Source organism: Teleopsis dalmanni, chromosome X (assembly GCF_002237135.1).
Source record: "Teleopsis dalmanni isolate 2A chromosome X, ASM223713v2, whole genome shotgun sequence".
NCBI classification, from domain to species: Eukaryota; Metazoa; Arthropoda; class Insecta; order Diptera; family Diopsidae; genus Teleopsis; species Teleopsis dalmanni.
In genome coordinates this window covers 63,819,320-63,846,179 of record NC_051848.1, presented here as the reverse complement: position 1 = coordinate 63,846,179, position 26,860 = coordinate 63,819,320, and the positions used below count along the sequence as shown (strand labels likewise).

Genomic DNA, 26,860 nt, shown 5'->3' with positions numbered 1-26,860 from the left:
AACATAAATTTTAAATAATATTTATTTATAATTTATATAATGTAATATAATATATAATATTTGATATGTAGAATGACACATATCAATTTAATTCAGATACACTGAATTAAATTGTCAAAAACAAAATTCAATATAATTATGGACTTTTACTTATTCAAATTTATAATAATAGTAAGAAATATTATTGATAACTTCAAATAAATAATTATTTAATATATATTTTTACATTAATTAAAAAACCGAAGACTCTAAGTAAATCAACATTAAATAAGAAACTATTGAGAATGGAGCAAAATTAAGGGCAATAATTACGAATATTAAAAACTATAAAAAAAGCAACCCTTATCCAATTTAAATTTTCTAAATATAAATTACTTATAATTAACATAATTATAATTATGTTGTTGCAGAATTAATTATCCACATATTGTGGATTATATTTATATAGATATGAACATAAAACTTAAATAAATAAATTAAGATGCTTATTAAGGAGAAGCTCCGGTTCGTAAACCATACTTGTAAATATTTACAATTATATTTAGCTGTAGAATAGAATACAAATTATTAAGATATTAATCAGAAATCCTTACTATATTTAATAGTATAATATAACTACATTTATATATTAACTATATTTTATTAAAATATATTAATATTTTATTAAATAAAATGTATTAACTATATTTTATTAGATAAAATATGTTAATATGTATATTAAATATGTCATTACATAAAATATATTAATATACATCATTAATATATGAAATATATTTTATTAAATAAATATTTTACTAAAAAGTTGTAAACTATGGATTTCTCAAGTGAAAATAACGTTTTGTGCTCTTCGCATTATAAACTTAAGGAAAAAAAATTGTTTTAGTAGAAATGTAAGATACTCTTTTAAGCCCTCTTGTGCCAAAAGGTTCCAATAACTTATATTCTATTCACACTTCAATTTTATAAGTGTATTAGCATATTTTTGTTTGTATTTCATATCAAAAATTACATTTATTTTAATCATCGACTAAACAACATTTTCTTTAAAATCTATCGATTAATTGCGATTGTTTAAACTATATAGTATTAAAAACTATAATTTAAGCATTATATCTCCTCGTGGATCTCTAAGCATTAATTCAATATAGACTGTTTATTATTTATTTTAAAATTTATTACCAATTTTAGACATCTGATACCTATTAACATTTATCACTCAATTATTTTTGTAATAAAAATATTCCCCTTGGGCGCTCATGTTTTATGTATTTACTACATCATTAATGCTGTTTGCATTTTTATAAAACGTAATGAGTCATGAAATGAGTAAATAGTAAATAAATATTTGAACAAGCAACAAAATATATTCTAATATTTTCAATGCATAAATCTACCCTTTGCTTTTTATTTTAGATAAAAACATGATATGAACTGAAGCTTATAAGCTCCCCAAAGCGCGCATGACGCCGCTGTTTTACAAATTCACCAAATAAAGTGCAAATGTACATACATACATACATATATATTTAAGAACGTCTGGTGTTTAACTGACTATCCTCTTAACAATACAAAAACAACATTAAAAATATTCTACGCTTGAAACTGGTGGAAACGTATTACACACCATATATGAGTTTATTGGTTTTGGTAGAGGTAGAGGTGGTTGCTACTACAACAGTAGTGTTGTTGTTGCCGCTGCTGGTGTTGTTGTTGTCTATGTGGGCATACAATGGTATGGTGTGTATGAAATTGTTTGCAGTCACATTGGCTTTAACATATTGTTAGCTGGCAGAACGTTTCAGATGAGTGCGCGAATAAAACGTGAAACAGCGGTTATTATTTGTTCTGTGTGTGTGTTTTTTTTTAATTTAACTTTGGTATACTGCACGGCTTTTGATAAATAATTCCAGTTACTTAAAGCTTAATGCGTTATTATTTGTTTTGAGTTTTATCGTTTATTGCCATTTTGTATTATTAACAAAAAATTTGAACAATGTTAATTTAATAGCCAAAACAGAGACTTTATCCTATCATCAACAACAATAGTACAATAACTCGAAATACAGTAAGAATAAGTAAAAGCTGAAAAACGGGTCTATAACGTAATACTTACAAAGCCGCATTTACGTCTCAGTACGCCATTCATGAAAAGTGTTAGTCATCATTTCTAACAAAGGCTTGTGCTTTGTGCTTTCGATTGAGCTTGGTTTGAACGCACAAAGTGTGTACAAAGAAAAAATTAAAAAGCAAAATATAATTTAAAAAAAAACATGTAAATTCTAATTTGGAAAACAATATGAGAAATTATTTTAAAAAATATAAAATATAAAATCAAAAATTAATACAAATAAAATTGTGTGTAAATAGCACAATAGCAATTTTCGTTCATACGTTTATATAGTGTGTGTGTGTGTGTGTGTGTGTTTTAAATCGCATATCTTCTAACGTTACAGTGATGATTGATGTGTAAACAACGACAACCTCATACATATAACCGCAAAGCCAACAACAAAACAACCAACAATATTAACATTGAAAATTAATTGGACTGTGGAAACAAAGTAAAATTGGTAAGTATATTTGCATTGTGTGTTTTTTGTTGTGTGCTCTGTGTGTTTTATCATAATCACAATAAACGTCCTAACTATGGTTTTATGCTTAACCCACAAGTATCTGCAACTGCTGACACACTTAACCTTGTATGAACTGAGAGCTGAGAACTCACAAATGAAACAAAAGTGTGCACGAACAAAAGAAAACGGAGATTTCCCTTTGGCATGGAAATGCTACACAATTAAGCCAAGTTTCGATAACTGCAACAACAGTGCTGCCTACGGCATGTGCTTATTTTTGGCAGGGGCAGAACCTACATTTTTTTCTTTTTGTAATGTTGAGTGGTATTGCGAAATAGCACTCTTTTAAAAATTGTGCAATGTAGCAAATTGTGTCGTGCCACATGCATTTACCATGATTCATAAAAAATAAAATTAATTAGAACTTACTGCTTGTTTTTGGTATAAATATATATAGTTTATATTAAGGAAATATTTAGGCTCACATGTGTGTGACTCTAGGTACATTATTCAAACCATTAAAAAAATAATATTAAAAAAATAATTAGCTATATAATTTATGTGTACATAGGCATTATAGGCATTATTAAACCGAGGCTACCAGACTACCAGTTTAAGTACTACCACAAAAAAGTCTGAATTTTATGTCGATTTTTCTCACTTCAATCATCTCTGATAAGCTATCTAGATTAAGTAGTAAAGCTTAATTAAAATTTGATTATGTTATTAGTTCGACCGTTCATAGTATACTAAATCCACAAAGAAGATATCCGTTCAAGTCTTTGTCTGAGGGGAACTATCTAGATAAAGTAGCAAACTTTGATTGAAAAGAAAATCTTTTATTAGTTCAACCGTCCACAGTATACTAAATCCTCAAAAAAGCTATCTACCATATTTTTTGTCTGTGGATATCTATCTAGATTAAGTAACAAACTTTGTTTAAAAATTAAACCTTTTATTAGCACGACTGTCCATAGTATAATTAAATTTTTGTCTGAGTAGAGCTATTTAGAGTAAGTAAAATATCTTGATAAAAAAATAAACCTTTTATGAGGTTAACAAACGCAATGAAAGTGCGAATGTTCTAGCTAAAAAGGGAGCAAAAACACCTTTCGAAAACCCGAACCCTTTTGCGGTGTTAATAACAGTTTCAAAACCAGTCTAGTAAGTGAAAGGGAATAACAAATCCTAACTGACTTCTGGAGAGCCTAAAACGACATGCGGCAATTGACACGGCTTTTTGTCCATGAACATATAAAGGCTGAACCTGTTCTCAACTTAAGCAGAACAGATGTCAAACTCTACACGAAACTGCTAACAGGCCACTATAGACGGCGGCACCATCTGAAAAAGATTGTTCTAGCAGAAAATGATTCTTGCCGGTTCTGTCAAGAGCAACAGGAAACAGCAGTACAAGTTCTATGCGTCTACCAAACCATAGTTCACAGTTTACTAAGTCCTCAAAGAAGATAACTACATGATATATGTATATATATCTATGCGTTTAACCCTCAAGGGCCTGAGTGTTTTTTTTTCTCTGCCTGTTTAGTTGTGATACCATTTATATTATAACTTGATAAGGCAGAGTATCTTTGCTTTTTCTTCTTTTTGATATAACTATTTATCGAATTGAATAGCTAAAATTTTCTTTAATTACTATACTTATTAAGTACCGATGTCATTTTTTTTGTATATACTCTCTAACAAGAAGTAAAGCTGTTTTGAATTCATAGAACTATGTAGTAAACTTTGTACCTTAACTTTAGCATAATCTTTGGACCGGTTCAGTACTGATACCATTTATAATTTTGTTTCAAAATTTGTATCATCTGATTTTTTTTCTTCATTTTGCTATAACAGTTTGGAGGACTTTATACTTTCAGTTAAATGGGTTTTTAAGTTTTGTAGTACCAAAGTCAATCACATTCTTGCTTCAATCGGTGACAATAAAGTAACAGTATCAGTGCATCTATGTTACTTGCACAGTTCTTTGCATCTATATATTTACTGGCTAATCATTTTTCAAGAAGAAGACTGTTTCAAATACGTTAAAATATGTAAGTAAGAAATATCTATGTTATAAGATAGAAAAATGTATTTTATATATCCATTCAGGGAAAATTTAGAAGGAGATGTCTTTGATAAAATGAGATAATTATGTATTATATCATTATAGCTGGGTAATGCTTTGAACATTTTGATGTTCAGGGATACTTACTAAGCGTTTACATTAACGAGACTTAGGCAAGATTTTAATGTTCGAATGCAAATGCGTATTACTATATATTCGAATTTTATGTGCGAATAATATTTTATATGTTTTGGTGAACAAGTTAAAGTGTATGCAGAAATCTTACAAAAGTTTATTCAGTGTAAACGCAGATTTCCGTTTAGCAAACCCTTCGAAAATATTTGAGCTTCATATTTTATTCGAGAACTTGTCTAACGCAATACGAGAATATAATGAAATTTAAAGTAGATTCGCTTTTCGAGCAACTTGTACATTTTCGAACATCAAAAATGTTCGATCCAAACATTAGAATTCGATTATACTGCAGTTTTTCAAACATGGTAATACTCGCATATATTAAAGTATGACTACAAAACCTATTGTGTCTATTCTTTCTATAGAACTAAATATACAGTTTTTTTTAGAGAAATGAAATTTTTTTATATTAACTTAATTTAAACACGTTTTATAATTGAATGTTTAAAAGTATATAACAGGTTCTTATACGTACGTTGTTGCTTATAATCGCAATTAAATCAAACCATTAACTGATGCTTAGCATAGTTTTTTGTTCTGAACTGTCATTATTATTCTATCATATATTTTATGCTGCAACAAATACAGAGATATATCTCCGAATTTTATATAATATTTTATTGGATTTTTTGGCTTAAATGAGATTTTAAAAATCTTGATTTAGTAATTTAAATTATATTTATAAGTCATTGGTTTATTTATAAACAGTTAGTTCTATGATTTTTTGTAAATTTCTTTTTTTAGATCATTATCTATCGTAGTAGAGACATGTGTCTAGCAATACTTTAGGGCAGGGCTATGGCCAATTACGGAAATTTTCTCTTGATATATTTTGTTAAAATTACATTATTTTATTGGCCTACCATATACAAAAAAAATTCAAATTAATAAATTAATAAAACTAAATTTAACATTATTACTGTATCTCCAAAAAACCATGGACGAATGTGCTTCTACAGCCCTCTGCACTATAATTTGTATTGGCCCGCGAACGTATGTGGTTTGGTCTGCTTTAGGGTATTATATTAACAAATACAATTATCAAAATTAAAATAATTAGATGAATTCATAAGCTATAATAATTTAAAATTTTATCTATGATAATTTATATATTTATAATATATTATATGCGCACAATAGATCTTTTAGGTCGGTGTGCTTTAATAGCCTATTACTTAATATATTATATATTTATAATATATATTTAATAAAAATGTATTTGCAAATAAAACTAGTAAAGGCAATTTATAAGTTCTTTCGTCATCACTTCCAACCTGTTTCTAGCGATATTAATATATTATATATAATAATATTATTATTAGTTCCTTGTCTATTTATGTATGAACATAGAATAATACAAGTATTACTACTAATAATTTTATATGCATTGGCGTTCCCACCAACCAAAATTATAATAATTTAAAATCAGTTTCAATAAATAATCAGTTCAAAACTTTCATAATGCAAAAGTATACTTATTGGTCGAATGTTATACTATCAATTGACGACTATATACTTTGGCAACATATATTTTAATTCAGAAACTGTCCAAAATTAGAGCTAAAACTGTTATTCACGTTTCTTTTAAGCTTAAAACGGAAATTAAGAAATTATCACGTTTTTAACACACCCACGTTTGAGCACAAATATCTATTCAAATAATAGGCTAAGATTTTTATGTATCCGGGGAAGAAAGTGAAACCATAAAACTAATTTACTATAATTATTTTATTAAATAATGAATAATAAATACAAAAAAATTGGATTTGTGATTGTGAAAAAAAATGTTTTATTTTCTATGTCCTTCACACTAATATTCAAACTAATGGTTATATTTAATAAGTTTGTAACTTTTTTACAAGGCTATAAAACAGATATCTCGTTAACCAAATAATTTGTGGCACCCGTATTAGAAATAATAATTTAGCCTTGTAGAAACTTGTAGACAGACGGGGTCTACAAGTTTCTAGTGAAACTCGATTCTCAATTTTTGGTAATTAGCTTAAAATTTGCAATTTAGGAATTTATATGTGAACCATTTTTATTTCAACCATAAAGAAGTTTATGTCAGAGACAGTTATCTGAAATAAACTTAAAAAAAAATATATATTGATACAACTTTCTAATACGGTTCAAGTCCATCTGCTATAAATACAACTAGATATATAAAATATTTCAAATCATTTGTAAAAATGAAACTATATAAGAGGTTATTCCATATGTAAGAAGAGTACTAAACTTTAGTACATCCTATTATTATTATTTTTTTTTTTGTCATTCATAAAATATTTATATATACCGGTTATTTCCTTACAAAATACCATAAATACAATAAGAAATTTCTCGGTCCAAGAAACGGAAAAAAAAATTGGACTTTAGAGGGAAAAAGATCCATTTTCAATATTTACCTATATACAGAGTGTCTAAAAATTTGCACTCGTAAGTCTTAGTTCATTAAATATTCTTCAATTAGATATCTAACAGTTGTTTACACCATAAGTTTATGTGACAAATTTATTTAACTTTAAATCGATATAAAAAAATTGTATACATTCTGTCATTAGTATAAATAAAAACTAATAGACGGACAAGACTAAGGTCGTGTGCGAGTTAGGCTAAGTTGCGTTCTAAATAAGGGAAATTCTAAGTTGTGCCGATAATATAGTGGTGTGTCGATACGTGTTGATAAATGGCTAAAAGTGTGCAGTGCAAAAAATCCCAAAAAATCTCCCATTTGGTTTAGCATCAACTTAGCCTAACTCGCACACGTCCTAAATAAACTCAACTCCTTAAACTGAACAACAATATACAATACTTTATGGACGTGTGCGAGTTAGGCTAAGTTGCGTTCTAAATGAGGGAAATTCAAAGTTGTGCCGATAATGTAGTGATGTGTCGATACGTGTTGATAAATGGGTAAATGTGTGCAGTGCAAAAAATCCCAAAAAATCTCCGATTTGGTTTACCATCAACTTAGCCTAACTCGCACATGTCCAAAGTGAATTTTTTTTTTTTCATTTCAAGAATATTTGATAAAACCATTTTTAATAAAAAGTAATAAAGTAAATATTGAAAATCTCTTATATACAACTTTTTTCATTTTCTGAGTTAATCAATCACTACCTGCATTAATGTACTTTCTAGGAAACTACATGGTGTTGTTACTACAACAATAAATAATAAAAATCTCAATACTACCATAAATTACGAATTTGTATAAGTTTTTTGTTATATTAAATGAATTGCGGTATCTTTAGTTTGAGCATATTTATGAATATTGTAATTTTAATTAATCGTAATTTTATTGCCCTTGAAAGTAAGAATTGTATTTCAATATTTTACGTACAGTAAAGATACGACAATATGTGCTGTATAAAGGCCTTTTGTAATCATTATACTAACGTATTTGAACAAATATGTTCTATAGTATATAGAATAATATATAAGATATGCCATATACACCGACTACAAATGCTAGAAATAATGGGTGCTTAATTATAACTATTATTAAACTTTTACAAAACAAAGTTAATATAACCTTTATCTAATGATATCTGCAAAAAATCTTTAAATAAAGATTATATGAAACAGATTTAAATGATAAATTTTCGTAAAAGTTTCATTTGTTTTCTCTCTTAAACAATTAAATAAGTTTTCTGTGGACGAGAATCCCATGTTGCGAAAAACTGAATTAGTCTTTTTATACTAATCAACTTCAGTACCAGATATTTCCTAACTACAGCGTAAGGAATAAATTTTTTCAAAATGACGAAAAAAACCATCTTCTATGCGTAAGGTTTGGGATACGTAAGTTTAATTTTCTAAAATCAAACTCATTTTTATAATACTCTTCTCACAATAAAGTCCATTTTTATTTTTAATCATTTTAAGGCAGTTGAAAAAATGAGTAAATCAATAAATGCAGAAAATATCCACTTCTTTTATATATGTTTTTACACACATCAGAGATTATGTATACAAATATTCAATATGTGTTAGTCATCTAGTATGGTTAGATTAGGTTGGAGTGGCCGCCTTGTATACCAAGAAAACCCACTTGAGTTCAAATAATGGCCCGTTGTTGTATCACAGAAATAGCTTTGGTTCGTACATAGACTAAAAGGTCAGTACACGACAAAGCCGAAAAGGGCATGGACTCTCCCATTAGTTAAAGGCAAACCAACCTGACAATTTTATTAATCAAATCAGTAAGAAAAGGGCCAACAGAATTTTTGACCTTCTCCTAGCTAAAGATGGCATATGACTAACACATGAGATGAAACACATTTTCCTCAACGTTCTCAGAGCCACAGCTGCGACAAAGATCATTATAGGGAAGATCTAGTCTCATAACATGCCTCCCTATTAAGCAGTAACCCGTCAGCATCGATGCCGTACTACTGATCAGGTTCCGCCTTAGTTGAAATAGCTGACTGGTACATTTTTTTGTCCAAATTAGATCAATTCAACCTACAGATCTAACAGCAGAATTCATCAATCCAGTGTTGCTTGGCTATGATTATATATTTTTGTTTAATTGCCAGTTTTACTGTAACAAGTGGAATGTCAATAACTGAGAAGTGCATGTCAGGGAGTAAAACGCCTGTCTGCCCTACAATTGCCCGAGATACCCCTAGACTAGGAACTCAAATGAGTTGAACTTTCATGCGCCTACATTGGTACTTAAGGAAAGCACGTCAGTTTTGAGTTATGATTGATGCAAATTCTATTATGACTTCAACTTAAGATTAATGCCTAAAAGCAATCTAGTGTGTCCATAGCCATAGAGCTAATTAAGCGAAAATTACCTTTTCCTCTTCCTTATTTACTATTTCCACGTCTAAGCAAAAAAAAAGGTTTTGTAAAATCAATTTAATTTTAATTTAAATTTTACTTTCATTGTTAACTACAAAGATAATCAAAATTCCATTGTTAATATATCTTAGCGAGAATTATTCATTTTGTCATAATGTAGAAACGATGAACTTTTGAACTCCTTAATGAATCTAAGTGATTTGGTGAGGTATTTGGTAAGGTTTATGATCTGACAGAAAATGTCACGTCTTAATAGAACTTTTTTGGTTTCCATATCGGAATGTACGTTTTAATCTGTCCCAAAACACCTTTATGCTCTTAACACATCTATACATAATCGTAAAAATTAAGGTAGAATAACACTTAAATTAAATATTAAATTATATTATAAAAAATTATAAAAATTAATTATTTACTTCATTTAATTTTTTTTTTTTGGACATTGCAATTCTAATTTTATGATTTTTATATTATGGAGATATACTTCATTAGAAAAATGTGTTTTTGAAGTATTCGACTGATAGTACTGTTTTTTTCTGAAAAATAATTTTTTTTTTATATTAGATTACTGATAAATATATAAATAAATATAGTATTATATAAATTAAGTAATTTATGAATTATTCTAAAAAATCGTAAGTAATCAAGTAATTTATGAATTATTCTAAGAAATTGTAATTTAATATTTATATTTATTTGCAAAATACAAACATGTATTCGTCATCAAAGGTGTTGAACCGTATACATTTCACCTGAGTTGCAAAACATATTTATTATTCATATTTGTTTATATATGAATTTCTTTTAAATACAGAAGATGTGTAATAATACGCATATGTATATCGCTGATATCTTCTCTAAACAATCACGTCTGTTTTGTGCAATGCTGATCGGCTTAACGTGACATACGTATCACTTGTGTTTTGATTGCCGACACTTGTAAGAGAAACAGCTGTAAAAGATGATAGCTAAATGCATAGAACTTTCATCGTAATGTGTTGCAAACCACAACTTATTACCAGGACCGTTTTAAAAAATTCCACACCAATATTAAAAAAACATATCTCATCTATTATATTTTTTTTTTACCGCTTCCTAAAAGTTTACACCTTAGGACAGGTGGCAATTTTTTTTCTGAAGATAACCCCGCCCTACCTGTGACCGAGTTTATGATCTTTATCCATAATCATAATATAAATAATAAATCTTTCATATATGAAAGATCTCGACAGCTATCTATACCATTTTGTGACTCAACCAGTTGACTATATTTTGCTATTTTTAGAAATCAATTTAAACAACAGATCCAGTACTTCATTGAATAAATAATAAAATTATAATGAAATCCCTAAAGTTTATCCCATAATAGTGAATTGATATATTTAATTACTTTTAAATTCTTCTAAATTTTTTACTACTATTCCTATTGCCCGGGCATAGGGCCCGAATAATTCTTCTAAATCTGACCTTATTTGGTACTTCTCTATACATATGTCGTTCCATATATATCGTGATTCAGCTAGCTCACTTTCAACCGTTCTTCTCCATGTTTTCGTTGGCGCATTAGGTCTTCTACCTATGTACTTCGTCTCGCGTACCTTGCCTCGCCGATTGTCTAAACGTATAGCCTATCCACTTCCTCTCGTTTGTATGTAAGTATGTTCTGCTTTTTGAGTCGTTTGGCTCAGCAGGTGTTCATTTGATATTCAATCTGGCCAATATGCCCAAGTTGCTCCCCTTGGGATCGCCGGTATAACCTAATCTAAACTAAATAACAATATTAAAAAATCTTTTATAAAAAATGGTGTTAAATTTTTATGATTTGAAATCGAGTTAATAAGTAATTTCCCAGAACTCTTTCAAATAATTACCAAAAAATTAAAACTCAAAATCACCGATCTTAATACACGTACTCTAAAATAAAAAATTTACTTCAAATTATAATGTACCATATATTTATAAACAAAGCTTAAAACAAGATTACTTCTATCAATATTTAAAGCATTACACATGAGATTATAAAAACCATATCTAATATACGTTACTAGTCTTAAAACTTACAATCCACAATGGTTTATATAAGTACAGACATATAAAACCTGCTGTCACAAAAAATGAGTATACGTTAAATAATCAGTGTACCTTGTTACTGCAATGGCTAACTGTAAGTATAAGTCTAGAAAAAACTTAAAGGTACTTAGATACAACTAATAGAAGATTAATCTGTTGTATTATCTTTTAATCTTAGTAAACCTGCAAATGTCTGCAAATCCTAGTTAAAAACATCCCGTGCTTCATAAGTGCATCAAAATAGTTGCACAGGTAATACAGTTAAATGAACCTGTTGAGTAGTAGTTTTATATTAGACCCGTGGGGATTGAGTGAGTTGATCACCTAGACCGACTGTTACATGAAGCTGCCCAAACCTATATAAGTATTTAGTAAATTTAAGTAAGTATTAAGTAAATTTTTCTGGTATATTTGAAATGAATATTATTAAAAAGTAATATTTCAAGAACAACTTTCTAAACGTGCTCTCAATTTCAGAATCGTTCCAAAGCCCATACAAAAACTTGTACTTTATTTACATTAAGAAAATTAGACAAAACAAGTTCAATTTTGAAGTCATATTTTATCTTTTAAAGTATTTATCTGAACATGTGCTATTTGCGCTGGTAGTACAATCTTCTTAAAAAGTATTTCTAATAAATTTTATCTAATTTTGTGGTGAACGAAAAATTCTTTGCTAACAACACTACTTTCGAGTTCTTAAAATGTCAACAACAAATAATAAACATCAGCAACATTTTATTTATTATTATTATTCTGTAGCCCCTCACGTATACAAATGAACCTATACAATACGTCTACAACCTGTGCTGTTCATGCTTCCACTAATGACTTACAAGTATCTGAGTATCTACGGTGACAAAAGCTAACAAATTATCGAGTTCGATTTTAAGTTAATAAAATTGTTGAATGACGAATAAACTTTTACCATTGCTTACCATTGTACTTTGACGGAAGTAAGAGGGTCAAAAAACTTTGTCTGCTTGATTAACTGTACAACTTCACACTACAGAAAACATAATATATACTCGTACATATTTAATTACATACTCGTATACCTCAGAGGAAATATATTACTTGCGGCTTTTTAATGCCTTTCCATACTCATGTCCATGGCTCGTTCAGATCTTTAGTAATAACACTATATGTGTATATGTATTTACATTCACTAGAAGTACCTTCGACGAAATTATAATTTTCTTGGAAATGAAATAATTCATTTAAGTGATTTTACAATAAATATTTGAATTCAATTTACAATATTTCTTATTTCTATTTTCTTGGACCCCGTATATACTTTTGATACTGTCGGTAAAACTACCTGTGTAGTATTTGTTTTCCCACTTTTAAGTCCGATATATCCAAAACTAAATTATATTAACATATACCTTCTGCTCAAAAAGTACTCGGATTTTGTAAATAAAACAGACAAATTTAAATTTTATTCCAAATTTATTTTATCTCCTTTAAAATATGCTCCTTCTGAAGCGATACACATATGCAAACGCTTAACCCAATCTTCCATACACTTTTTGTAGACCCGTGCAGGTATGGCTTTTAGTTCCTTCGGCGAATTCTCTTTTACCGATACAATCGACTCAAGACGCTTACCACAATAAAACAATTTGAGTTTCAGGAACAGGAATAAGTCGCACGGCGCCAGATCTGGCAAATATGGTGCCTAAGCGATGACAGTGGTGTTGGTCAAAAAATCGCGTACAACAGGAATTTTCCATAGTAAAAATCGCTAAATGCACTTGAGGTAGTCTCACATTAACAGCTGCTGTAAACAAACTAATTGACAGATGGCGGCCAAATTTGTACCATATGTCAAGCACCAACATAACGAAAAAAAAAAGTTTTGAAACAGGTTTATTACTTATAGAGTAGTTAACAAACAACAAAATCCGGATACTTTTTGAGCAGAAGGTACCTAGAGTAGTGAAAAGACATGTTTCATTACTAATAGTTACTCACAAACAGACTACTTAAACGGCTAAAAAGGAAAACAGTGGCAGATCTAATGGACAGCGATATATTCCAATCAAATTGCTTATTAATACCTCTTATTTGTTATTTGTACTAGGTGCAATATTAAACCGATTCTTGTCTATATTTTAAGAATCGTTAATAATACCATAAATAAATAAGTAAATAAAAAAAAATAAATAAATAACAGTTGTCTCTATTGAGTTCCGTTGTCAAATAGGCGTGTCCAGCAAATCGAAATTGTATCGTTTGCTTTTGTTAATACTAGATAACTAGCTTCAATTATTTACATAGACATAATGATAAAAAGCTATTATCATTGTTCTATAATAATTTATAACGACTCTGAAGCATACAAAATATTATTTATACTCGTACATACATATGTTAGGTTATTTATAGATGTCCCAAAATACACACAACTGAAAGTAAAATAATTGTTAAGTAAAGATTATTATAATTTACGCAAAATAATCCTGTTTAACGTCCTTTGCTAACAGCTTTCCAAATTAGTGCAGAACATCTTATGTTTGTCACTACTTTAGAATAAATTATGTTGAGTAATACTTACTTTCCGAAGTAATACAGAATTCTTTGTATATATCTCTACGTTAACATATGTATGCTTGGACTTCAAGTATTTGATAATATATAAAAAGGATCAGCCCTAAATAGTCGATGAAATTCTGCAAATAGTTCAGTAAGCTGTTTGGAGATAGCGGAGGCAGTAAACAACATTTATGTGACAGTTTGCAAATATTTAAAAAGGGCCGACTCCGTAAAGACGCACAATATTTGGGTAACGCATAAATAAACAATTTTTGAAGCGAATCATTACGGGCAATAAAAATGGACTAAATATGATAATATCCAGCACAAGCAATCATGATCAAAAACTAGAGATCCACCATACATGCTTTCAAAGCCTTGCTTGACGGCAAACAAAATGAGGTTGAGTGTTCGGTAGGATTATAGGGGAATTGTTTATTACGAGCTTCTGAATCCTGCTGCACGCTATCTTTCGATCGTTTTCGTGATCGCCCTCTTCTTCTTCTACTTCGTTCTCATAAATCTTAAGCGGTACTCTCATAGGCGGCATTCTTAACACATGTCTAACCCATCTTATTTGCTGCAGCCTTGACAATCAATATGAGTGATTCAGTTGCTTTATAAGAAGCAATACGTTATTTTTAAGATGTTATATTTATATGTCGTTCAAATAATTGAACAAATTTTGAATATTTTTACATATATGGAATATTAATCATATTTTTTTTTTTTTTTGTAGCTTAAAATATGTCGGAGTACTTTGAATTTCAAATGAATAAACGCTACGAGAGTAACGCTTTTAATTATTTTGACAAGCGTCCTTACGAAAAAAAGAAAATAAATGTACGTGAACCCAATGAACAGTTGCGTTTGCTACAAGTTTTTAAGGATAAAATAGGTGCCAGCATCAATTTGGCGCTTAGGGACAAGTCCTGTTGCTCAGACAACAGTTTTTTAAATCGTTTTTTATTCGCAAGAAAGTTTCAATGTGATGAAGCACTCCAACTTTTGATCAATTATTTTTCTTACAAGGAGCGAAATAAAGGACTTTTACAAAAAATTAATATATTTGATGAATCTATACAATTAGCTTTAAGAGATGGCAACCCAGCAGTATTGACGCAGCGCGACCGTAGAGGACGCAAGGTGATAACGTTTTCATGTTCAAATTGGGATCCAACTAAATATACCATCGAAGATGTGTATAGAGCAATTTTGCTTTCATTAGACAAATTGTTAGAAAATGCTAGCAATCAATCGCTTGGATTCGTTGTCATTGTGGACTGGACAAACTTTACATTTAAGCAATCAGCACAGCTGTCACCAAAAACTTTAAAATTAATGATCGAAGGACTTCAGGTAATACATAATAATTAAATAGCAATATTATATTAAGGTATTTATTTTTGTACATATATTAACATTAATATTATATTTTTTTATTTATAGGATTGTATGCCTATTAAATTTAAAGGCATCCATTTCATTGCTCAACCGTGGTATGTTGACGTTGCCTTAGCTGTAATCAAACCATTTCTTAATGACAAAATCAAACAACGCCTTATCATACATGGAACCAACTTAACAACACTGCATAATCTTATTAGTAAAGATATTTTACCACCGGATCTTGGGGGTGAAGGACCCAGTATTAACACTTTAGACTGGTATCATTATCTGCTCGAATCTAGTCAAATAGTAGAATCACCAAGATCTTATAGACTTATTGAAACAGCTGTGTATTCCAAAGTGCCCCGAAATACCGAAGAATTGACCAACACGAAAAAATCAAATACCCTGTGCGAAGATAATAAAAATAATATACATTATAACAATGACAATTGCATCTCATGACAATTTGTGATCAAATCATTTTTTATTGTTGTTCGAAATCATGTACGAATAAATTGTTTGTCGTATTTATGTGTTTAGCCTATAAGTTGATCTTCCTGCACTGACTATTAATTTTATATGAAAAATTTTTATATACAAATAAAATACAATCAATAAAATAAACTATATATATACATCATTTTAGATACTTTTCTTTTAAATATGGTGGAAATTTTGTGAATTACTACCAATACTAGTTTTCTAGATTCTTTAATGCTATTTTAGAGTTTATATGTTAGACGGAACGTAAATAATGAAAAAAATCTCACATGAGGAAAACGTGATCGGAAGAGACGAAGAAAAAATTTTGCATTATAATTTTATATAAGAATATCAAATCAGCTGAATATGTAAGAGCCATTACGCTATATTTAAGTTATATATCAATAAAATAGAAAAACAAGTATGGTATGTACATATCAGGTCATGTTATTATGATACAACGGATGATAATGTTTATACGTCAGACCTGGAAAATAGAAATCCGTAGCATCCAGTGCAAAAACAGCGTTTCATGGGAACGCGCATCTATAAACTTAGCTATATCTCTACTCTTAAAATATGACAGTTCTATCAGGTCAGTTAGAAAAGGGGCCCAAAGATTTTTAACTATACATATTTTAAGATATACATATGTATGTATACATTAACTTCATACCAAAGCATTGGACACATAAAAAATAACTCGTAAGTGCAAGAAATGTAAAATATCGTGTGGGAGGAATATTCTATCATAAAAACCCCAATGTCTTGAAAGTTATAAGCGAATAGTTTACGATATACCAAAATTATTGAGTTTACCATACCAATATATAGCCTAGTAAATAATCTTAAAAGAAACTTCTTCCGATTAAAAAATTTTAAAAATGATGCCCTCAATGGGTTATTTTATTTTTTTTTGAAAAGTTAATAGTCTCCGTAGTTCACATTGACTTTAATTAAGACACTATCCTTTTGAAAGTCTGCTCCAGAAATCTGGTGGTCTGCTATAAAACACTGCAGCTATTATATTCTCAGTAAATGCCCATAAATTCGCGTTTTACTTCTTACAAATCGGGTAGGCTATACATTTCTGTGATTCTCAGTTTTATTGTGGAATTAGTTATTTCAGAATTATATCTTACATCAACAATTGGATAAACTTCGAAAGGCTTCCGAAAGTTCACTGTAATAATAACCCAAGTAAATACTGGTTTGGTATTTTGATTTGATACTCCCTCAACAGGACACATCTAATATTGCTGAAGATTATTTGAAAGGATATCACAATACTCGCTAACAACTTAACAACTTGAGCTTCTCAGAGATGTTAGAATGCCCGCTATGCCTAGCGAGAAGACTCTTTACTCCAGCACTAGTTATTATATTTTGTTTTATGCGTTACTATAACGTAAAAAACAACTGACGATTTTTATTTTAAAAATTTCTTTCAAATTACAATCAAGAAATGTTCCATTTAAAATATCCGACGGAACAACAAATAAATTTTTTTTTCGCATATTTATGTTCATAGCGATAGGTTTTTTAACACTGGAATAAAAATCCTCGCATATTGTATACTATTCAAAAATGCTTTATTTTTATTACAAAAAATTTATTTCATATAAATTTTTCATTTAATTCATTCATTTATTTGAAAATTTTATATTTTTGTTTTGCTCTGATTTCTAAATGATTTTAAACAGAACATTCAAAAATATATTTGTCCGCATTAGATTAAATGAAAGTGATGCCACCCTTATAAAAAATCTATAATTCACAAAAAAATTTCCCTGTTTTAAATGGCACCAATATTAATATATAATAATGTATTATGGCTGTGTGCGAGTACGAGTAAATTGATGGTAAATTGAGAGAAATAGAAAATTATTTCGGCAAATTATTCGAGTAAATCAAACTAGATAAAAATTAGGTAAATTAGGTGTTACCATTGTGAAAATTTTATAAGATGTTTAATAAATAAATAAATAAATATGAAAACTTTTAACCAAAAATAATAAATAAAAGCAAAAAATAAATAAATAAATATTTACATAAGTGCAGTGCAAAAAAATTCATAGGAAATTTATTTTACTTTACCTCAATTTACTCGGCCTTAAACTCATATTTCAAGTAAAACTAAACAGCATATATTTCTGAACATTTGACAAAAATAAATATTACACTTCCTGAACTTGAATTAAGGGCCGATCTTTTTATTTAAATTAAATCACTAGTTACTTAACCGTAGATTTTTTTTGCAACTTTTTGTAACTCTACTGTTTTTAATCTGTTCATTCAATATAATTTTACACCAGTTATTTAACCCATAATTTTTAAAATTATAGTAGTAGTTTGTAGTAATTGTAGTTTTTGCGTCAAAATTACGGACTAAGTAACATAATTTTGCTTTATTCTGACACAATAATTGTTATAAATAATTTTTATTAAGTAAATTTTTTGATTTTCATCAGTCTTAAGTCATTTGTTTAATAAATAAAAATTGTATTTTAAAGTTTTCAAATTTGTAATACAAAACATCTTCAGTCTACATGATTGGTCGTAATAATAATTAATTATAAATGTTTTTTACTAAAAAATCGTAACTAAACGATTCTCAGAAGTTTGAAATGGAATTTAAAAAAAAACATTTTAATCAATTTCAGTGGAGAATGAATTATAATATATATAAATACTTATATATTAAGGGTACCCATCTAAACTGAGAAATGCATTATAAAATCATTTACACAAACTTGATAAATTTACATGATAATTTTGCCAAATAAATTTATTTATTTTGTAAATGACAGGCAAGTCATTTACAAAAATATCTGTGTAAATATTTTTCAGTTTGGATGTTTCGTTCAATTTAGGTATTTTATTTTATATTTAATTGATAGCGACACTGCTGATCGATAAAGTTTACACAAATATTTAATATTGCAACGATATTGGCTAAAAGTTTGGTTGAAAAGATAGTACTCTTAAGCATTGCAATTTGTGCTGTCATAACTATTGCTTGTTTTAATAATGCTATCATACAGCTGATTGATAAATTTGCATAAATATTTCACTAAATGCGTTTAAATAACTATGTACGTAAACGTATAAAATTATGCATTTGATAAATATATATACTTAGATGAGCATTTTTATTATAAATTTTATTTTATGCTTAAATATTTGTTGTTACGAAATTGTCGTTTGAATTTTTAATTTGTAAAAGTTCAATGTTCAATTAAAGAAAAGCTGTAAAGATTATTTGGTTAGTTAACCTAATCAGATACTCTTCGGTTAAAATTTCAAGTTCATTATTATGTTAAACTGCGTCAAATATTTGTTAAAAATAAAAATTTACCAAAAACAACTTAAATGATATTCCTTTAATTGTGTTTTAAGTTTAATATCACTTAGCTATTGTTGATATTAGTTGGGTAAAGTCTCGTATCACGCTAATGTTGTGTTTTCATCATAACATATGTTTACTGATTTTAATCATATTGCAGACATTCACAATATAACAATATCATGTGTTAGACATGCAATTGTATGACATCCCTGTGGTAAAACGATTCAATCATACGGTAAACATGAAATAAGTAGAATGCAAAGAATTTGCGCGTCTGTTTATTTCACTTTGGTGTTTTGATAACGGGTGTTGAAAGTGTCGGTATTTAAATATAAATTTATAGTTGGTGTTAATTAGAGTAGTTAATAGTAATAATTTATCTTAAGCTTTTTTAATACTAAGATTGTAATATACATGTTGCGTATACTTGCGCTTAATGAGGATGTGTCGGAAGATTCAGAGACTGAAACAACAGTGGAAGCACAGGTTACATATCACACATTTAACTAATAACATGGGAATTTAGAAAAATGAATGCCTATTTGTTTCAGGAATCCATCGCTGAAGCTGAGTATATTCGCGCGCTAAAACTAAAATCTAATGGTAAGATTGATGTAGCACTTACGCTCCTGAATGGCTTACTCGAAACAAAAGTACTAAATGATGTGAGTATTTGCAACACTATCAATTATTTGATCTGGCTTTATTTTTTTTTGAGTGTTATGTTAGCTGAAAATCTTATATACTTGTTTATAGAATTAACCTGCTGATTTTTGAAAAACTTTTATTATCCATATTAGATTTTGTGTTTAATTTAAATGGTTTAAGGTATTTTTTGTATGAAGTACAGTTCCGTATCTCTTATAAATGATAATATTGATATGTGATATCATAGTAACGTGTCACTGCCCATTTGTTAAATTGAAATGTATGTAATAACTACAATATACTTTAAATATGTCAAAAAAATATTTTATAACTTCATCCTAAACCCAACATATAAAGGATATTTTAGATATTTTGAACGCCGCAAATGAGTTACTTGAGGGTAAACACCATAGCCTACAGCTGAATTGAACCAGTTACAACTAACTTCAAGAAGATCTAACTTCTAAAAATTTCAAATATGAAGTACTTTTAGTATTGTTACTTCGTGTATAGGAAAGAAATTTAAATGATACAATTCGGAATAGTTTCGCTAGTTTACATATGCTAACCATAATGATAATTATTCCATGGATCATCTGTTCGAAAAAAAAATGCGCGCAAATATACTTATTTTCCATATACGATGGAAAAGTAAGTTGAGCACTGAAGATTTAGTTCAGTTTAATGAATACATTTGAGATATCAGTTGATAAGTAGCGTTATTTTTGTCAATCTTTTGTTCATCTATAATTTTGTTAGTGTTTTGGGCAGCCTACCGTCGAAATATTGTGATTTGCCTCCACATTATATTAAAAAGGAACTGAAATCGCAAATACAGGAACGTGATTGTGCTATTTAGTATTATTTCACCATTTTGTGCAGAGAACAGAGTGCAGAACCGAATGTGCATTAGTTAAGAGTTCAAAATTGTAAAGCATGTACTCCAAAAAAAAGATGTTGCCGACAGAATTACACAAAAGCTATCATTCGTAAATAAAACTAATTGATAAAGTTATAACACTTGGTGTTTTTTTCTTCTATGATATTAAATAATCATTTTCTGAAACGATTATATAGACCAATCAAAAAATATGTTACAATAACAACATGATCTGATTTATACAGTCAAACTTCCATAACTCGAACTAAAAAGAGTTTTATTTACTAAAGTAAATAATATAACTTCCAATGCTACTCATAACGATTATATTGAGCTTGACAATGAAATTTACACATCAAGCTTTTCTACAGATGACGATATTGTTGAGCATTATATAGCTCTGAATTACTTGATGCGATTCTAAGCGCAACGACAAGTAATGATGAGGGTTCGGTGGATAAAATTGTTAAGAATATACTGATTCAAAATTCTGAATTTTTACTTGCAAACAAATTATACTACAACTGATGATCACTAAGAGGCTTGAAATAAATTGGAATCTCTTTTTACTGAAAATAAGAAAAAAAATAAAATCTTAAATCCTAATTTCTGAATATTTTACTTTACTATAACTACTGTAATCCTAGTTTCTTTCAAAAAAAAAAAACTAAGTCTTCATAAGTCGAACCTTTTCTTTGCAAAATGGTACTTCGAGTTCTGGAAATTTGACTGTATAAACATTTTATTTTAGACGTTTGAAGTACAGATATAGAAACTTCTAGCGACTCTAACATAGAGATTTAACAAAAATTTTAGTCAACAGATGTTAAGAAAATTCTTAATAGTTCAGGTTTTTCTTCTCCAGTGAATCAGTATATACTTACTTTACTTAGTTGACCATAATAAACGTGGGTTGTCTTTAGCCGCGTCCAGTAGCCCCCGCCAGCCAGACTAAACCTCATCCTTTTATCAAAAACGCAAACGCTCTCTAACGGCTTTTCCACCAGTGGTTATCGAATCGAATATCTATGTAGCTGTAACTTTTTTTCCCAATTTGCACCACATGGCTAAGCCAACGAATCCGCTAAATTTTTATACGCTTAACTATGTCACTGTCGCAGTATAGCTTATTCAGCTCATCGTTCCATCTAATTCGATACTCATTGCCAATGCGTAAAGGAACACAAATTTTCCGCAGAACTTTTTTCTTAAATACTCCCAACGTCTTCTCATCACGGTTGGTAATTGTCTAAGCTTCTGCACCATACAGAAGAATAAGCATGATAACAGACATATAGAGCGTGATTTTTGTTTGTCGCGGATAGTTTTTATGAATCAGTATATATATACTATATATATAGTATATATATATAGTATATATATAGTATATATCAGTATACGTTATAAATCTATAAGTTTAGTGAAAGACATCTAAATAATCTTAATAAATATATAAAAGGATTACACATAAGTTTGTTAAATAATACCATGTAAATTGAAAGGTCTAAAAGGTTTCTTACCTATATTTACAGAAGTAAATTAATATTGCAACACTCTGACCACTACTACTGTAAATATTGCTTCATATAATACCATATGTTATAGTTTAATGTATTATATTTTATATATTTGAATTAGTAATATAAAAGTTATCAGCAAAAAGGTATTATTTTATATAGCTCTATTGATTGGTGGCGGTGTTAATTAATCATTGATTCCGTATAGGTAATATCTCACATTGATAGATTGTAAATCGTTCCTTTAATACAAAAATATTTTAAATTTTTTCTTTTTTTACTTATACGACTACAAAAATATAAATTTTGATCAGTTTAACTTGAAATTCTTATTAATTATGTTTTAGCTATCGGATGATAAAAACGAGAGGCTTTGGGCCATTCGCTACAATTGCCATAAAAATATTGCCATGATATGTGAGGAAAAGCAGGATTCCGAAATGGCATTATATCACTATATATTGGTATGATTTTATGTAAATTTTTTTTTGAAAAACGTCGCTAAGACTTTTGTGAAAGGTCACCGCAATATGCGGATAGTGCCAACCAACATGTATTGGAGAGTATTTGATTGAACTGTGCCATTAAGAACTTTTCTTATTACATATGCTACATTTTCAAGATAATTACCCAACAGACATCGGTTGAGTTTACGAATATTCTTATAAAAATGAAATTTAAAACATAAAAACTGTATTTAATATATAAAATTATATATTTTTCAGGCCATGCAAATAGATGACACTGATGTGCATGCAATGCAGCGTTTTGGAAAATTGGCAATGAAAAACAACGCTCTGGAACTTGCCGAATTTGCTTTCAACAAATGCCTTAAAAAAAATCCCGTCCACTGGAATGCAATTGATGGTATTTTAAAGATTTTGTGCCGTAATCATAATATTCTGGGAGCGTATGGTTTAGCTTACAAAATACTTAGTTCGGATAGATATTATGAATTTGCATTGCAAACTTTGAATGAAATTACTATTAAATTCAAATGTTTACTACCTTATTTCAAGAATATGCTTGGAGATTCTGATGAGGTTTTAGATTCCTCAATGCTAAGCACAATGTTAGAAAATGGAAGTGTCTTTCCAGCATTAAGCAATGGAAATGACGAACAAAATGAACCTCAGAATCAAAAACCAACATCAAATTTAAGTCAGTTTTGCTGTGCAACACTTACTTGGCAATCTATTGGCCAATATATAATCTTATCATATACTCATTTAAAAGAAACGGAACAATCTTTGTTTTTTGTAATGAACTTAGATGATATTTCTGGCGGTGTAAATGATAATTCAAATTTTAAAATGAACACAAAAGATCAATTTCAAACAGAAAGTGTGGAAGAACAAATGAGCAAGACTCATTCATGTGGTGCAGATTCTAATATTGAAAAAGAGGTGGACCAAGTCACTGTGCAAGACACATTTCTGTTACCCTCGACATCTGTTACAACAAATGTAGTTCAATCATCAGATTCAGTAAATCAAGAAGATTTGGAAAAAAATGGAGAGATCGAACCAACTAAACCGAAGCCTAGAAGGCGATGTAGTGATTTATTATTTTTGGAACAATGGGGCTGGCACAAAAATAGACGCCGTAATAAAAAAGCAAGTGTACAAGAAAGACCTGAAGCTGATAACAGCCTGAACGCGTTCTTACGTAGGATATTCGGTAACTTTATGATGTAAGTAAAAAGTTAGTTTTTTGTATTAAATATAAAGTTTGAAATTATAAATGTACTATTATAAAGCTTGACTCTAGATAAGCAAAAAAAAAATATTCATAAAATTGTCAACCGACATACATAAGTAAATGGTAACGTCCAGCAATTTTAAAATTAAACATAATTTCAATTACATTATAAAAAGATTTTAATACGGTTTTTTAACTAAAATTAATCCGTTAAATTTTCTCAAAATAATAAAATTTTGTTTACATTTTTTACAAAGAAAACACTCTGTAACTCAAATTGTGGGGAGCAGATACAAAACATACTTCAAAGTCTTCAGCTCAAATTTAAACTTTTTTGAGAAAACCTATTTAACCACAGCAAAAATATCTTGAAGAAAATTTTTCTGAACATTATTTAAATATTGGATTAAAAACTCAATAAACAACTCAAGAAAACTAAAAAAGAGTAGTATTGTGGGTAAGCAATAAAACTTAGTGTACTTACTTAGTGTTTTAGTATGATTGAAATCTTACTAAAGTTTATGATCATAATTTTGTGTAATAAAATATATATTCAATTTTTTCACACACACTCTCTTTCTGTTGTTAATTTTTTCTTTCGCTTATTATCTCTCTCTCGATCTTTCTTTTTATATCCATTTATCTGTCTCTCTCTCTCTCTTTTTTATCTCACTCTCATTTTATCTTTGTTTCGCAATTTTTATCTCTATTTCTTTTTATCTCTATCTCTTTCTTTTTTCTATCTCCCTTTTCTTTTTACCTCTCATTTCTTACTATCTTTTTTTTCTTACTATCTCTCTTTTCATTCTACCTCTCTTTTCTTTCTATCTCTCTTTTCTTTCTATCTCTCTTTTCATTCGATCTCTTTTCTTTCTATCTCTTTTCTTTCTATCTCTCCTTTCTTCTTATCTTTCATATTATTATCTTTCTCTTCTTTTTCTCTCCCTTTTTCTATCTCTCATTTTCTCCATTTCTATTTATCCCTATTTATGTTACTCCCTTTATCTGTCTTTTTCTCTCTATTATTTTTCTCCTTACCCAAATATCTCTCTCTATTTAATATTTTCTCTGCATTTATCTGTGTTTTTCTCTTATGCGTCTTCCTCTCTCTATGTGTCTTTCTTTATTTGTCTTTCTCCATCTATCTAAATTTCTTACTTTATTTGCCTCTTTATCTTGTTCTTTCTATATATCTATCCATCTTTCTTTATATATATCTATCTCTCTTTATATATTTATCACTCTCTATATATTGCTATATTTCTATATATATCTCTATATATTGCTATATTTCTATATATATCTCTATATATTGCTATATTTCTATATATGTTTCACTCTATAACATATATATATATATATATATGTTTCTCTATCTACAACTCTCTCCTACTTTTTATCTATTTCCCTCTCTATTTATATGTCACTCTCTGTCTTTGTATCCCCATCTCCCCTATTGGCTAACTACATTCCAGTTTTGCGTTCGATCGTGAATCGGTTAAGATGTTTTAAATACTCCAATCACATATCTTTTCTTTCCTTTTCATATAATATCAAAAGTGTTGTCTTTTCTTCTATAGAAGCTTGTTTATATATTTAATTTAATATTATTGAGTTTATTTTTATTTTTAATTAATAATTATTATTTATAATAAATGTTTATTTCTTAATTTATTTGTTTTTATTTAAAAAAAATGGATTAAATTTTTAATTTAATTTTAACAATAAACAAATTAAAATAACTGAACGAAAAAATAAACTAAAATTGAAAACTACACGCAAAATGCGATACAAAAGCAGAACTTTATATTAAGAACAATTCTATTGACTGATTTAATATACTTTCATAAAAAGTATTCCCGATTTCTTTATACAAGTTTCGTTTGTTACTGTACGCTTCAGGAACCCCGTTTCTTTCTTACGGATCTTGATCAATTACAAGACCTCCAACTGAACAGCATTTTAAGCTTCGCCAAAGGTTTTAGATGGTTTTAAACCCTGAGTTTCCTCTATATACGGTAACACAATGGACCAATAGTAGATACCTTAGGGATCGCCGGTATTACCTAACCTAATATACGTTTCACATCTACGACCCTAAAATTTAAAGTCCTTTATAAATATTTTTTTGTTTTTATTGATTTTTTATGGATTTATTTAACTGCCTTTTTTTTTGCAGTAACACCGTTGAAAATTCATGGCCTTTTGATGAAGAGATTCCAGATCAGTTGAATGATAATAGTGCATCGGAAAACGAAACAAAAACTTGTGGAGACTGCAGCACGAATATCACGTTGGAGGAATTCCAGAACGCGACCGAGGATGAATTTACTAAATTTAAAGAAGCTCTTCGAGTAAGAAAAAATCATTTATTAACTTAATTACGAAATCCTCTTCGTTTTCATGTTTTCTTTTATTTATTAAAAAAGAAAAACAGAAGATAAGTAGTCAAGTATTTACAGTAAGTCAGTCATATACGCATCTTGGTAAGATGAAAAAAGAACATTTGTTATTAACATAGAAAAGTTATGCCTATAATATTAATTCTCGTTGTCTTAATTCTTCGTAGAATAATGTAACATAGTATAACATCATCTCCTGTATTCTATATACGAACAAAGGTTATAT

The 26,860-nt window shown here is 28.8% G+C and overlaps 2 protein-coding genes across 3 annotated transcripts in view; both read left to right on the top strand.

The window, feature by feature from the left end:
- Positions 1-1,675: 1,675 nt before the first annotated feature.
- LOC119690195 (clavesin-2-like) lies at positions 1,676-16,240 on the top strand. Its single transcript, XM_038105202.1, has 3 exons — positions 1,676-2,570; positions 15,002-15,621; positions 15,712-16,240. The coding sequence occupies exons 2-3, from the start codon at positions 15,010-15,012 to the stop codon at positions 16,114-16,116; spliced, it is 1,017 nt and encodes a 338-aa protein (XP_037961130.1). The 5' UTR covers positions 1,676-2,570; positions 15,002-15,009; the 3' UTR covers positions 16,117-16,240.
- Positions 16,241-19,514: 3,274 nt separating this feature from the next.
- LOC119662524 (calcineurin-binding protein cabin-1-like) overlaps positions 19,515-26,860 on the top strand; it is a 33,593-nt gene continuing 26,247 nt past the window's right edge. The window contains exons 1-6 of one of the 2 annotated variants that reach the window (XM_038072157.1): positions 19,515-19,571; positions 19,644-19,972; positions 20,038-20,151; positions 22,879-22,995; positions 23,257-24,224; positions 26,412-26,586. In XM_038072157.1, coding sequence (XP_037928085.1) covers positions 19,901-19,972; positions 20,038-20,151; positions 22,879-22,995; positions 23,257-24,224; positions 26,412-26,586 — 1,446 coding nt within the window. In that variant the 5' untranslated portion in view covers positions 19,515-19,571; positions 19,644-19,900. Of the gene's footprint in view, positions 19,973-20,037; positions 20,152-22,878; positions 22,996-23,256; positions 24,225-26,411; positions 26,587-26,860 lie in introns of both variants that reach the window. The other variant, XM_038072156.1, reaches the window with a different exon arrangement.